This window comes from Brassica napus, chromosome C9 (assembly GCF_020379485.1).
Source record: "Brassica napus cultivar Da-Ae chromosome C9, Da-Ae, whole genome shotgun sequence".
Lineage (NCBI taxonomy): Eukaryota > Viridiplantae > Streptophyta > Magnoliopsida > Brassicales > Brassicaceae > Brassica > Brassica napus.
The window spans coordinates 41,908,083-41,922,601 of NC_063452.1; the positions used below are offsets into that span (position 1 = coordinate 41,908,083).

The window sequence follows — 14,519 nt, forward strand, 5'->3', positions numbered from 1 at the left end:
AACCCTAACAGCGAGAACCCGAGCAGTTCTCCCACGCGGAACCACTAAGTTCCGCGGGAAAAGACTTGACTTTGCAACTCTGTTGGACAAAACGGGGAACGCACAGGGAGACCCGTCAGGATAAGTTCTCGACGAAACGACCCCTGTCACACCCCAGAAAGACACAGAGAACCTTCTGCCTCTCGAAGAAGTCGCGGAAGAAGACGAAGTCGAGCGAGTCGACTTGGATCCCAACGATCAATCCGATAACTCAGAAGATGACGCTGATGTGCATCCGATAAGAACAAGGAGCCGCACGGCTCAGGAAGATCCCTTGTTTGACAAGCCCATGACAGAGGAAAAAGAAAACATCTTCGGGGCAGAACATGAGAAACTGGCTGAAGAGCAGGCTCGGGTCACTCACAGCAAACGCTGACAAAGTCGGAAAACCGCTAGTGACAAATATGAGAGTCGCGACGTCCGCGATTGCATCACGAAAACAGCCGCGGAAGTAAAAGTGGTAAAATCTTAAATTCATCACGCTACTAGCTCCGCACCCGAGATCGATCGGATACTCGGGGAAGCTCGGAAAAAGCCCTTCACAGCTCACATCACCGAGACCAAGGTCTCAGATCCTGGAAAGATCAAACTTAGCCGCAACCACCGAGTAAAAACACTCCCGACACATACTGAACTACGAGATGGCCTGATCCCCGAAAGCGGTACGTTGGCAGCTCGTTGCCATCTGGCGACAGACTTTCATAAACTTCGCTCGCCGATTGGAGAGCACATACTACGATTTATCAAACACCATGCACTTTCGTTTTTCTCCCGTAGCTCCTTCCTACGAACTATGACCGCATTATCCCTTGTTTCATCTCGATTGGAGTTACCGTTGAAACTTTACAACTAAAACCGCGAAGACTTGTTTTTCTCGTATAAGTTTGAATTGATCGTATGAAACGGCGATGATTGACTTAAAACAACAGATGCCTCGATTATACGATTGGATTAAACCTTTCTACGAAATCGACGTCGTATAGAAGGCAATGTCTCAAAGAAATCGTAAAAATGCTTAAAGCCGAAAAACGGCCCAAAGAGGTCTGAAACGCGGCTAAAAGCCCACTTGCGGTTTCAGACGAGAATAGGCCCAAGATCACTATGACGGTTTCTTTCATGTTCGCAGAAGAAGATAAATGTTAATTTCGGGGGTAAATGTCAAGTTTCGAGGATAATTACGAAGATCGAAAATATAGAATACTTCCGCAAGATGATAAACTCGACCTAGGGGCAGAAAAGGAAGACACAAACCGACCTTGGGAGGAGTATATAAGGAGTGCAGAGACGAGAGGCATGAGAGAGAATTTTTACACAAAAAAACTTAGCACTTAGAGCAATAAGCAACTTTCCGTTTTTGTTATCGAGAACTAGGTTTTTGCAGTCTAAGGTTATTAGAACTAGGGAACTCGCCGGCAGCTCTTGCAGCCAAGGCTCTTACCTCGTTGTAACGCTCATACGCATATTCGAAATAAGACATCCTTTGCTTTCTTTTTCGATTCTTATATTTATTTCGTCTGTTTGTCTCGTGTCTCCTATTTTTTGGCATGTGGTTTAGCAGATATCCGGGACCTCTGGGAAATTAGGGTTTTTCTAACTTTCTTAATTTAAGCGGAAAATCAACGGTGTGAATTTCGGTTTCCACAATAATTATTATTTTAAAAACACTATTATCATAGGTGAATTTGGTTACTTGGTAAATGAAAATAATAATATTAATTACAATAAACGATAAGTTATTATAAAATAATAAAAAAATATCACCAAAATTTAGAAAATGTAATATAATAATTATAAAATAAATATTATTTTAACATTTTTTTATTTATGCATGAATATACCGATATATAATTGGTAAATAATAATATATAATATCCAGCTTAGTAGATTGCAGAAATATCCTACTACGTAATTTTAATATCAATTTAACTTTATTAAATTAATAAAAAAAATAATTAAATAGTATCATTGGAAAGTTGTAGACAAATTTCGGTGGAAAGTTACCATCAAGATTTTCCGACAAAATAAAAGTTATTTGTTATAAACCAAATGATGATCGACCATGGACCAGTCCGTACTGCAGGTCCAATCCGGGACATGATAAAGACAACCAGAGACTATGTGTTTATCTAGTATATATTCCATGTATATCTGTAACATAGAGTTTATCCTTATCCTTATCTTGTTAGGATAAACATGACCTTATGACGGTCTAATACCTTGTATATATATGGACCTTCCGGTCGACAGTAATGATAACAGAAGTATTTCCCCAACACTTCATTTACAACACGTTATCAGCACGACGTTGCTCTCATAAACTCTAACCCTAAAAACCAGAAATAAATCCGAGCAGTAAAAACCCTAATTCCCGACAAACTTCAAACAGCTCTATCCCTCAACTCCGATGGATCCAGATGACGAGCCAGATACCAAATTAAAGCTCTTGACGAGACGAAACCAACGCCGCTAACCCCGCATCAATCGGAGTTCGGACGCGCCCCCACGCTCAGATACAATACAGGCGGAAAATTTGTTCCAAAAACCAAAATCTCTCTCAACCATATACCAGTCTCCTATTCCAACAAGCAGCAACAAAAACAATAATTCCGAGCAATCCATCAGCTAACCAGGAAGATCTCTAACTGATAGACCGATCAACCCATCAAAAGTTTTCAGGTATCATCGAAAACTCATCTAAAACCCATAAAGTATTAAATACCCCCATCCGCAGCCATGTAGCTATATTTAGCAACATGTCTCTGCAAATAAAATAAAACCAGAAACCATAAACTCTTTAAAATCTCGAACCTGAACTTGTTTTGAACCTGTTCTTAATCTGAAACTGATTTTAAAATTGTTTAAAACTTTTCCTCATGATAGTTTCACATTAGAACTGTTTAGGATTGAAAGTTAAAACAATTTTTTAAAAAAATCTGACTGCTATATGTTGAAAGAAACCGACTGTTACTTGCTTAAACTTATCATTATTGTCCTGTTTAATGTTCTTATCTGATCTGAATCAACTAGAACTGTTAAGGACTGCATGTTACATAATTGTTTTTTTTGAAAATCTGATCATGGTTTCATAAATTAATCCGAGGTTTTACCTCCTGTTCTTGTCTGAGAAATTTGTTTTCCTGATGATTGATAACGACTAGAACTTGATTAGGATTGAAAAAAATATTTTTTTAATATTTAAAATCGAAATATCAGAGATATATCTGAGAAAATATATTTATTTTAAATCGAAAAGTATATAATAAATTGCTTGAATAAATCAAATCTTCCTGATTTATTTTTTTAAGTCACAATAATTTCTGATTTGATTATATCGAAAATAATAATAATACATATATGGTATATTTTTCGAAAACCCTAACCTGATTTCATGATTGAATTGGTTTGCTTGATTGCATATTGTTTGCATACTAATATTGCATACTGAACATGAAATCTCGACTGTTAGGGATATAGATCATTCATAGTTTTCAAGCAATCTGATCTTAACTGAAAAAAAAATCATTATACTAAATGATCCGATCCAATGGGATGAAGAAAATATGGAACATTTTCCTGATCATCTAAGATAGAATCCCTAAAGGCCTTGAAACCTTGTGTTTGAAATAAGAGGACCTTAAATCTGAAAAATACATTGATCCACACCTTAAACCGTATGGTTTTAAGAAAATGCATCATTTAGAAATTTTTTTCTTTTGGTCCGTGTGTGGCATTGATATGAAGCATGAAAAATTTCAAAAAGATTACTTGATTAAGACCTGTTTTGAATAATGATTTCAGATGTCGAGTTTCATACCCTCAGATTACAAAGCCCTTGATCTCTCTGGAGATAATTATCTTGATTGGGCTATAAACACTTCAGCCGTCTTGAAGTCTAGAGGACTTGGGAAGTGCATCAAGTATGGCAATGACACCCTTGCGTGTGAAAGACACAGAGCCATAATGATTATGCGACACCATCTCTGTGAGGACCTAAGAGACGAGTTTGGATATGTTAATGATCCTCATAATCTCTGGTCATTTTTGAATTCTAGATTCTGTGAGCCATTGTTGCACGAATCCAAGAAAAAATGGGAAGCTCTAAGGTTCCAAGATTATGAATCCGTGGACAATTATCACTCTGATCTTATGAGAATCACCTATAGTCTTAGACTATGTGGTGAATTGGTAACAAACGAGGATTTGTTAAACAAAACTCGTGACACATTCCATTTAGAGGAAGTGTTGTTATCACATCAGGCCAAAGGTTTCACCACCTATTATGACCTGTTCTCATATTTATTAGACATTGAGCAAAAGAAGCAGAAAAGGATGGATAACATCAGACGGTTTAATGACATCATGGAGATATATTATGAAATACTAGACAGTGAGATGAAAATTCCTGAAGCTAATAAAGCCACATTTGATAAGAAGAGATCTGAGGAGGATTCCGAGTGGACACTCATGGACCATGAGGTCGGATTATACATTGAATAATTTTCCGACATTCTGATTTTATGTTTTCATATCTGATTTGATTTATTTGTTATTCATTTATGTTATTGAAATAATAAAAACGATTTTGTTTTTATATATTATCTTGCTTGGTCTTGCTTGATGATTCATGATTAAATAACAAATAAAACCTTAATAAAAGGATAATCAGTCCACTGATAGTTGATTTCATGCATGGTTTAACTTTACCTTGATTGTATAGGTTTAACTTTACCTTCCTGCAATCACATAAAATCAATTGTTGGGTGTAGACTAATGAGTCAGTTCACTGATAGATTGATTTCTCGCATAGATTTAACTTCATCTTGATTGTATAGGTTCAACTTTACCTTCCTACAATCACTTGAAATCAATTAATTGGTACTGACAATGGCAAAAGACACGACATTATTCAGACCCATTGAGTTATAAAGATTTATAACATTCTACATTGAACCAGTGAGCAAAGAAAATACGATTCCTTTCAGATTTTTGAAAAATCGCCTAAAAGCATTATGAATGCCTATACCCATATTTTCTACTGATTTATTCTATGCTAAGGATCAGTATGAAAGAGGCATAAAGCCATGGTAACCAGTATGGTTCACCACGAAATAAACACTTATGGCATGACCAGATTAGCCATCTTGATCCAAAACATGATGAAAAATTAATTAAGGCACAAAAGTGATCCCATAAAATCTCACAATGTGTTATAAGTACACAAAAGAGAAAATCACTAAAATAATTAAGGCTCCACTGTCCTAAGCACTATGAAATTATGTTCATGAGGGGGAGAGAGGACTAAAACCCACAGTCCATGATCATATCATAAATTCGGATTCCATGGTTTACAACCATAATATACACGGCTGGAAAGCCTTAAAGCCCTCACTAATGGTACATCACCCACGTCCAGCCTAAAGCTTAAGGACATTATGTATATAAATATTGATTTACATCAGGCCATACATGTAAGCATAGACATTCCCACCTCTGAATGATTAAGGGTCATAAACCAGACATATACACAAACCATCTTAAGAAAATACGAATATTCCACCACATATATGTGTGCCATTTAAGATGGAACCTCAGATGAGGATTGGGAATATATATTAGATAAATAAGACTTCCTCCACGAAACTATAATGTATCTTGTGCCAAACATGGATGATTTAATCAAGTGGCCAAGAACACAGATTACAAAAGATAGTAATCTGATTATCCAACTTTGAAAGGAGAAAGTTATCAGGCTGATAAAGAGTAAAGAGTAAAAGAGAAATATAATGGTATCAACCATAGTTGTCTTGGCAAGATCCTCAGACCAAAGATTATGATCTAGACGTTCTAAAAGAATATGATCAAAAGATATAAAAGCTAGCAGAAATATATGCCAGACACACTGACCCGAAAAGAAAAAATGACTATGTCATACCAGCTTAAGCACCACGAATTAGATGTCTAAGAGACACAATCAAGTTGCTACAATGTCTATTAGAGATAGACAAATAAGTTCCAAATAATAAGGAACCTCGGAAAGTAATGAAAGGTGCTCAGAATCGTACAAATCCGAGTTCATAAGAGAAACCAGTTCAGACAGAGAAATAAGGTTGCGCAACCACACATCTAAGGTACCAGACCATGTAGTTTGGGACGCCAAACTGCAAGGTATAAAGGTCTTGGATAATAAGATCTCAAAATCTAATTAGATCATGTCTGGAACAGTATGAAACTAAAGATAAAGAGTGTTAACACCAAAGATGTATTTACATACATAAGAGCTCATAAAAGATTGTAGTACTTGGGATTTGAAGGATATAACCTGAGGATCATGAACCCACGTAGAGTACTCATAAAACCTATATAGGGACGTGGGGTGTTCAAAGAATTCAAAGTAATTATAAGACAGATGGGCGTAGTAACCATGTACATACAGAAAAACCATCTAAGAAAGAAACCAGTGAATGGATCTTGTGAGATAAGAAATTCCGTGAGATTAAAGGACATGACCACATGGTATAGTGTGTCCATGTTCCTTCTAAATAACATTCAAGTATAGCTTGATTACACAAGGATACTCACAAGGACCAAGAAACAATTTATAAAGAGATATGCTCCTATATGGTGGATGCTACTACAGAAAATCAAGTTTGATTTTGTCTGGATATTTACTAAAGAAATAATGGTGTAGTAAGCAGCAAATGGATCACTGGATAAAGGTATCAACGTACCATAGAAATATGAGAAAGAAATTCTCATAGAACAAGCTTTGTTCTTAAGTTGTTTATGGATTGTAATATACAGCAGCTGTAAGTAATATGAAAGACTAAGTATTTACTTAGTGCAGTCAGTCCATACAGAAAATATTATAATTCCTTGTGATCATAATAAAGACCAACTGAGAGAAAAAAGTTTAATGGTTCAAAGGTTCAATAATACAAGTTATCGATTGATTAAACAGGCTATGTTTTACATATGGAAAGTCTGTAGAAAAATCATAGCCGTGTGTGTGTGTATGATTAAGTCAGCACGTCTAAGTGAGAACCATAAACCAGGATAGTGACCAGAAGGATGTCTGGTCGTGGCTTAATGATTATAAGCATTGCTAAAGCAAGAAAAGATCGATAACCATGTACAAAGGACATGAGTGTATGACTGCGAATTCATTGTGTGATGAGTTTCATTGCAGCAAATAATTATTGATGGTATGACCTTAGACACTCATGATTATGAACGAATATAGACAAGGTCTATAGCTCAACATGGATCGACAAAAGAAAATAAAGAATGATTGGTTACAATGGATAAAGCCATTGGCACATACGAAGAGATATAAGTCCGAATGAACGAAAGATATGAAGTAAAGTTGTTCGTATGTGTTCTGGGTCTATGACTCAATATATATTGAATGTCCACGTTTTGGGAAAGCCATATAACCAAAGAGAATCTGTGGGACATGAAAAAGGACCTGCAAGTAAAGTTTTATTGCAGATTATAAAGTCCATCCGAGCACCGTTTGAAGCACCATCAGTTCAACCAAGACATGGAGTGATCAGCAGCAAAGATGTACATCCTGACCACATCTTAATGGAGTTCCAAAAGACATACCAACGTCCAAGACTTACAAGTTCTAAAGGAGAATCCAGCTGATCATCTTCACCAAGTCATAGGCAACTTCAACGTTCAAGAAGACTCGGATACCAGATGGGAATGCGTCTACTACAGTGATGCATTCATCTGGGGGAGTTCATGTGTTGTACTTTTTTTCCTGTCCTTGGTTTCCCATTTTGCCACATTGGTTTTGGGGTTTTTCAGGAGAGGTTTTAATGAGGCAACATTAAGCATGCAACGAACCTATACTGGATGTGTCGATCAAGGGGGAGTGTTATAAACCAAATGATGATCGACCATGGACCAGCCCGTACTGCAGGCCCAATCCGGGACATGATAAAGACAACCAGAGACTATGTGTTTATCTAGTATATATTCCATGTATATCTGTAACATAGTGTTTATCTTTATCCTTATCTTGTTAGGATAAACATGACCTTATTACGGTCTAATACCTTGTATATATATGGACCTTCTGGTCGACAGTAATTATAACATAAGTATTTCCCCAACGCTTCATTTACAACATTATTTACATTTTTGTAAGTTTTTAGTCAAAAATGACCCCAAGAAAATCATTTGAAATTTTTGACCTTGTTATGTCATAATCTCCGAAATCCAGTAATAAAGTATTATATATTTTAATTTAGAAAATAACACTCTATATCAATAATGATTTGAATCATGGACATAAATAAATCGATCTTTTTACAGTGTTACTACTCACTCGGCTAGTGTTGGCCATGGCAAGAAGACCATTTTTACGACAAAACTACACTATCTCTACCGGAAAGATCATTGTTCATATTATCTGAAGGTGACAAGTTTGAATTTCAAGGCCAACACGTATATTATTATTTTTTTTTTGTCAAAATAACATAGACAGTGGCCCATACCAATAACATACAATTCCGACGTTAAAATCTAGTTTATATTTGCTTGCAATGCTTGAAACGCACATACATCTCTCAGATTTCAGAGTTGTAAATATTTTTACCCTAGCACATAGTTGTATATTTGCTTCAGTATTTATGTCGCATATATTTGTTTATTTCTGATATAGTTTTAAAACTATGTGTGTTCATTTCGTGCGACTGAAGAGATGCAATAAAAAATTTAAAAGTCATAAGACCGTAATATCTAACATGTGAATATGTGATGGTTTTTATACAAATTGCGAGCACATTCATTCTCCCTCTCACTGCCTCTCTGCGTCTTCACTTGTCTTTCGTCACCTTCAGATCACAGCTAAACATAGCTTGTACAACCCAAAAAGCTCTCATCAACCTCCTAATTAACTAGACCAAACTACATTTGACACGTCCACGCATTCGCATTTGATTGTTTGTGGGATAGTTACCCTCCGGAACATCGGTGAGACCAACGCGGATGACACTTTTGGGCCTGTCATCGAACGCCTCAGTAGAGAGCCCAAACAAATTAACAAACTTGGATAAACAAATAAAGAACACGTGCATAGTCCGTGCCGGATTAACCGTTATAGCATTTCCGGGTCGGGTCGCGTTTCCGAAAATCAAAATCACCGGAGCGATAGTTTCGCTCAGTCCACAATTAAAGTTTTCCCGAAGAAGAAGTCCTTTTCCCCTCTTTTTATCTTTCTCTCTCTCTTTTTTTGTAATGAAATGGGAGAGATGGAGATGGAAGAAATCGAAGCAGTTCTCGAGAAAATCTGCGATCTGCACGACAAGCTCAGCGACGAGATTCACTTGATTTCGCGCTCTCACTTTCTCAATTCCGTTAAACCAGCTACCAGATCGGAGAAGAGGAAGAGCCACGGCTTAAACTCCGCCGAAGAGAAGCCACAGGGATACGTCTTCATCAAGGGCTTCCCCGTTAACGATAACGACGCAGCGATTCAAGAGGCCAAGAGTCTTAACGCGATTCGAACCGCGCTTGAGCACCTCGAAGACCAGCTCGAGTTCTTCCATGTGAGTTTTGGATTCGTTTTCACTGATTGTATTGGATTCTCTGATGTGCGCGAAATTGAGACTTGAGAGATTCGCTGGGTTTAGGTGTCATCAATATCGCGCTTAACGAATAATAGTATTCAGCTTATTGCTAGGCCGATTTCGAATCTTTACTTTTAGTTAGGCTTTGTGACTCGTAAGTCCGTAGCTAGGGTTTGCGGATACGAATTTGTAATTATCATTGGCTTATTCTTTTTCTTTGCCATTCATAGAGGTTAGGTTCTGCTGGTCAGTTTCTTTATGTTCAGTTTATAACTTGATCCTGACATTTTTGAAAGATAATGTCTCAAACTTCTTTTCTCGTTGCTCTGCAGACGATACATACACAGCAACGAACAGAGAGGGATGTAGCAGTTGCTCGGCTTGAACAAAGCAGGATGTTACTAGCAAAGAGATTGGCTGAACACCACGGCAAGAGCTACGGAGTTCTAGATGAAACTCTTGCCTTCGTTGGGAGCATTAAAACCTCCACAAATTTTGTTTACAACTCCTCTCCAAACACAGCCGGGGCATACTCTACTCCTCCTGATGGACCAAAGTCGAACTTTGTAATCAACGCCTTTGCGTGGACCTTCGGGTTGGCCAAAAGAGCACTTGGATTCAACCATGTGAGAGGCGTACTAGGAAACGCTGCTATATTCGCTATAAGCATGGTCGCTATGCTACATCTTCAGCAAGTTGCTTCTAGTGAACATCATCGTCTAGGGAAGAAACAGAGGAAAACATACAGAAGAGAGATGTCTTCATCTGACATAAGCTTGGACCACTTGGACGTCATGATGGCTCGTGGTTAAAGATTAAAGACCAGATATCGAACTTGTCTACACGTGATACTCTGACTTGCAGCAATGGGAATATAATACCAAAAAAAAAAGAAGTGAACCAAGAAGAGAAGAGAAGAAAGGATAAGAACTTGGAGGCGAAGTATTGGAATTTTCTGAGCTGAGCTAATGATTCTTTTTCTTTCAGATGCTAATCTTTTTCCTTTCTCCTCGTTTTCTTAATTTCAGTTATTGTGGTTTAAAGTTTGCTTGTAGTTAGCTTGCGTGTTTGGTTTTGGTTGATTTCAAGTGTGGTAGGATTTTTGTAATCACAAGTTTCTGAGTCGAGATCTCTTGGGTGCTCTGTGTACGATGTCTTTTCTGTGGTGGGCAAATTCTCTTGTTAAGGAATTATGAAGATTGACAAACTTATTGGGCCACTGTATGTTTAACTATATTCCAGAGCTATATCTATCCCACGCTTGCTTCATCTTAGGCCCATTTACTTTGATGTCACTTCACTCACTCTATCGTTACACTGAGGCTTTTTTACCAATACTAGGGATTTCCCCGAATCGGGCTACTTCCGGGTTTTTGACTAATATTTTTTTATGAAAAATTGCACCTTCTATGCAAAACTTTCTCCTTAATTAGGTAAATACCCTAAATTTCATAGGATGTTGCCTTGATTGCTAGACGCTAAAGTTTTAGATTGTTAATGTCCATATTATTTTTGTATTATGAACCAATTGACTCTTTTTTTATTTAATTTATATAATACCTATATATTTTATCCATGTTATATAAATATGAATTATGATGAATATTCAAAAACAGTTATTCTTCAAAACTATATAGGAACGTGTATTTCATGTATCGGATTTATTTTTGTTTTCGGTTCTAGAATATAAGATCTATTCGGGCATTTAGGATATTCAGTTTGATTTCAGTGTAGCTATTTCGGTTTTCGATTCAGTTTAGGTAACAAAGTTAGGAACCAACTAATATCTGAAATAATTTTGGATCTAATCTAGTTCCGGTTTGGTTTCAGTTATTCAGTTAATTCGGATTAAAAATTAAAAAAAAGGTTTCAAATTATATAACAGATTTTTTGGGCTTTGAACAAAACTTGGATAACTTAAAATATTTTAGATAAAAAATATTTGGATAATTCGTTTTACAAATAGTATTTTACAAATATTTGTTTTTAAAATCTAAATATAGTAAATTTTTATAATTATATATATTATATCATAAAAACTAGTACTGATCCTATGCTTCGCATGGAGATATTTTTTCTTACAAATATAATATGGATGACTAGTTGTAAGCATAAATGGATAATTGCACATTATTTTGAAGAACACACTAAAAATATAAGCATGATGATTTTTTTAAGTTTCGGTTTTTTCAACCATTTTATAAAATTATTTATATCGAAGAAGACTTCCAAAAATTACTGTAGAATTACTACTATTTTTTATTTATTTTTTTATCATTTTATTTTAAAAACATAATATAACTAGATAATATTTTGTTTCCTTTTATAAAAAATATCGAATTTGAAATAACACAATTTGATTGGTTGATGAACCTAGAGGTTTATCTTAGAGGGTGAACTCAAGAATTAGTCTTAAACTTTTATCAAGAGCTCTTTTTTCCATATTTGCATTTGTGTCTGGTTTGCCTTCTTTTTTGTTTCTTTTTTTCTTTTATGTGCAAATAGGTATGAAGTTAAATTTATGACACTGTGAGATAAATATTCCATTAAGAAAGATGACATATATGTCGTGAGATGATGATGGGCGAAGTGGGAAAGATATTAGTTTTTTTTAATAAAAATAAATAAAAATCAGTCACAAACAAAACTGTTTGTTTTTAATTATTTTTTGCACTTGATATTTTTTTTGTTAAATTCTAGAGTATATTTCAAAATTTCATTGGATAGGTGACTTGTACTTTAATATATAAAGGATTCGAATATATATTCGGTTTTCAGTTTCAGTTCGATTTTGGGTTTTTGCTTCTACAGATATAAGAACTTTTCAGATAATTGATAGGATCTTTCCAACCCAAACTGAACCTGGTTCTTTGGTTAAGCTTTTCGATTTCAGATAAATGTACCTATGTCTATATTTGATGGTGAACCACAACATCAGATGAATGCATAATTAATTAAGGATTAGTTATGATCTAATTAAAAAAAAAAAAATATGTGCGTCAATGCCAAGAAAATATGCGTGCACATTGTCGATATACACTCGGGTGGTACGTCACATATAAGTTTGATTGTTACTTTGTGTTTTTTAAAATTTTGGGTGGTACATCACATATCCTATAATTTGATTGTTACTTTATGTTTCTTAAAAATATGTGTACCAAATTGTTTGTGTAATTTCCGTGGTCTAAGTTGGCATTTACACAATTTTTTAGTGATTTGCATCACATATGTGCTATTTGAATGACTACCATATCGAACTCCGATATTACTTTCTCTCTCTCGTTTTTAATGCACAACAAATAGAAAACCGTCATTAAAATCGATTTACAAAATGTTTGTTTTGTTAACTTAACAGGTGTGATAGATGAAGCCAGTTATGTGTCACATTAGTCTTTCACATCAGCCAAGGTTTTATGCTTTTTGTGGCAGCTTAAATTAGCAACATCAGCTATGTAAAACCCAAGGCTTAGACCCATTCATCAAACCATGATTCACCGATCATGCTTTCTGATATCACTCAAATTATCCTAAAAATGATTTTTACTCTCTCAAATAAGAGATCGAATTATAGTACTTAGGGATCGTATCCACATGGAGCGTGGAACACAATAAACTCAATCAATCACGATTAAGATAGGCTAATAGATGATAAGACAATAAGTATACCAAGCAGTGGTGAACAAGACAGTTGTTCAGTTGATTATAAAATCAAGAGTTTGATTGTTATGGAAGGATGGTTGCTAAACTTAGGGTTTCAGGTTATCAGGATTATAATGATATAGATGCTAAGGGTTGATCCTAGAACTCAAACTTAAGTAATAATCTATCAACTTCCGTTAGGTTTCTAGTTAACTACTTTAGAACACAAGCAGTAAGAAAAATTTCAGTGAATGATTCAATTATTACCCTAGAAATTCTATATTTTGAACTAATCCTTCATAACCCTAATTAATCCTAAACCTAGCAGGTGGATTTACTCAAACATGAAGTTTGTTACAGAAATCATAGATGAATAGAGATGCAATAGAATAAATATAAAAATCAGAGAAGTTCCAAGAGGACTCTGAAGGAGTTCCTACCTGCTCTCCTAACCTAAGAGAAACAATAGAATAAAGCTTAAAGAAAGTGTAGCCGTCAACAATGGCTTAGAAAACACATAAATAGGGTTTTAGGTCGTCCATGGATATTCTGGTAATTTGTGGTGGCTTTTGGGCTTAAGTCGGTCTTGAAATATACTCGGCCCGCGTTCTGGCATCACCATCGATCGACACCAAGGCTGTGTTGTCGATCGACGTTCCATTCGTCTCTTCGCCAGCTTTCTCTCGCGAGGCAGACTGATCATTCTTAATAAAACGGACATAACTTTTGATCTAACCGTTGGATTGACCTCAAACCGGTGGAATTGAAAATCTAACTCAAAGCTCTATCTTTTTCATATGATAGGCTCAATCACACCGTGAGAAGGTCTTCATCCATATCTAAACATCTGACACGTATGTGTAGTTCTGCACTCAAAAAGCTCCAAAAAGCCCCAAAATCACCAAAGTTCTCAAAAACGTACACGAACCTGAAAACACTCTAAAACTAACTCCAAACCTATATAATATAGTCTAAAACACTCATATACCATTGCTAAAAATGGGTATGATCCATAGTATATCACTTGCTCACCACACAACGGTGTCGGTTCACCCACTTCTATCTTCCAGTTGCTGCTGTTGTGCGAAGCCTTCAACATATGCTCCTCTTAGAGCACATGGTGAAGTATGATCACTTACCATACAATAATATTTGTTGTTACATTAATACTAATTTAACTAATTTTTTCCTGAGCTAGATGTAATTTATAAGCGACAGTCTGATGTTACTACTACATACATCATTACTGTATACATTCCCCGA

At 35.8% G+C, this 14,519-nt stretch overlaps 1 protein-coding gene across 1 annotated transcript; it reads left to right on the forward strand.

Moving 5' to 3' along the window:
* The first annotated feature begins 9,202 nt into the window (after positions 1-9,202).
* On the forward strand, positions 9,203-10,760 carry LOC106416369 (plastid division protein PDV1). Its single transcript, XM_013857237.3, has 2 exons — positions 9,203-9,596; positions 9,950-10,760. The coding sequence occupies exons 1-2, from the start codon at positions 9,291-9,293 to the stop codon at positions 10,427-10,429; spliced, it is 786 nt and encodes a 261-aa protein (XP_013712691.1). The 5' UTR covers positions 9,203-9,290; the 3' UTR covers positions 10,430-10,760.
* The last annotated feature ends 3,759 nt before the right edge of the window (positions 10,761-14,519 follow it).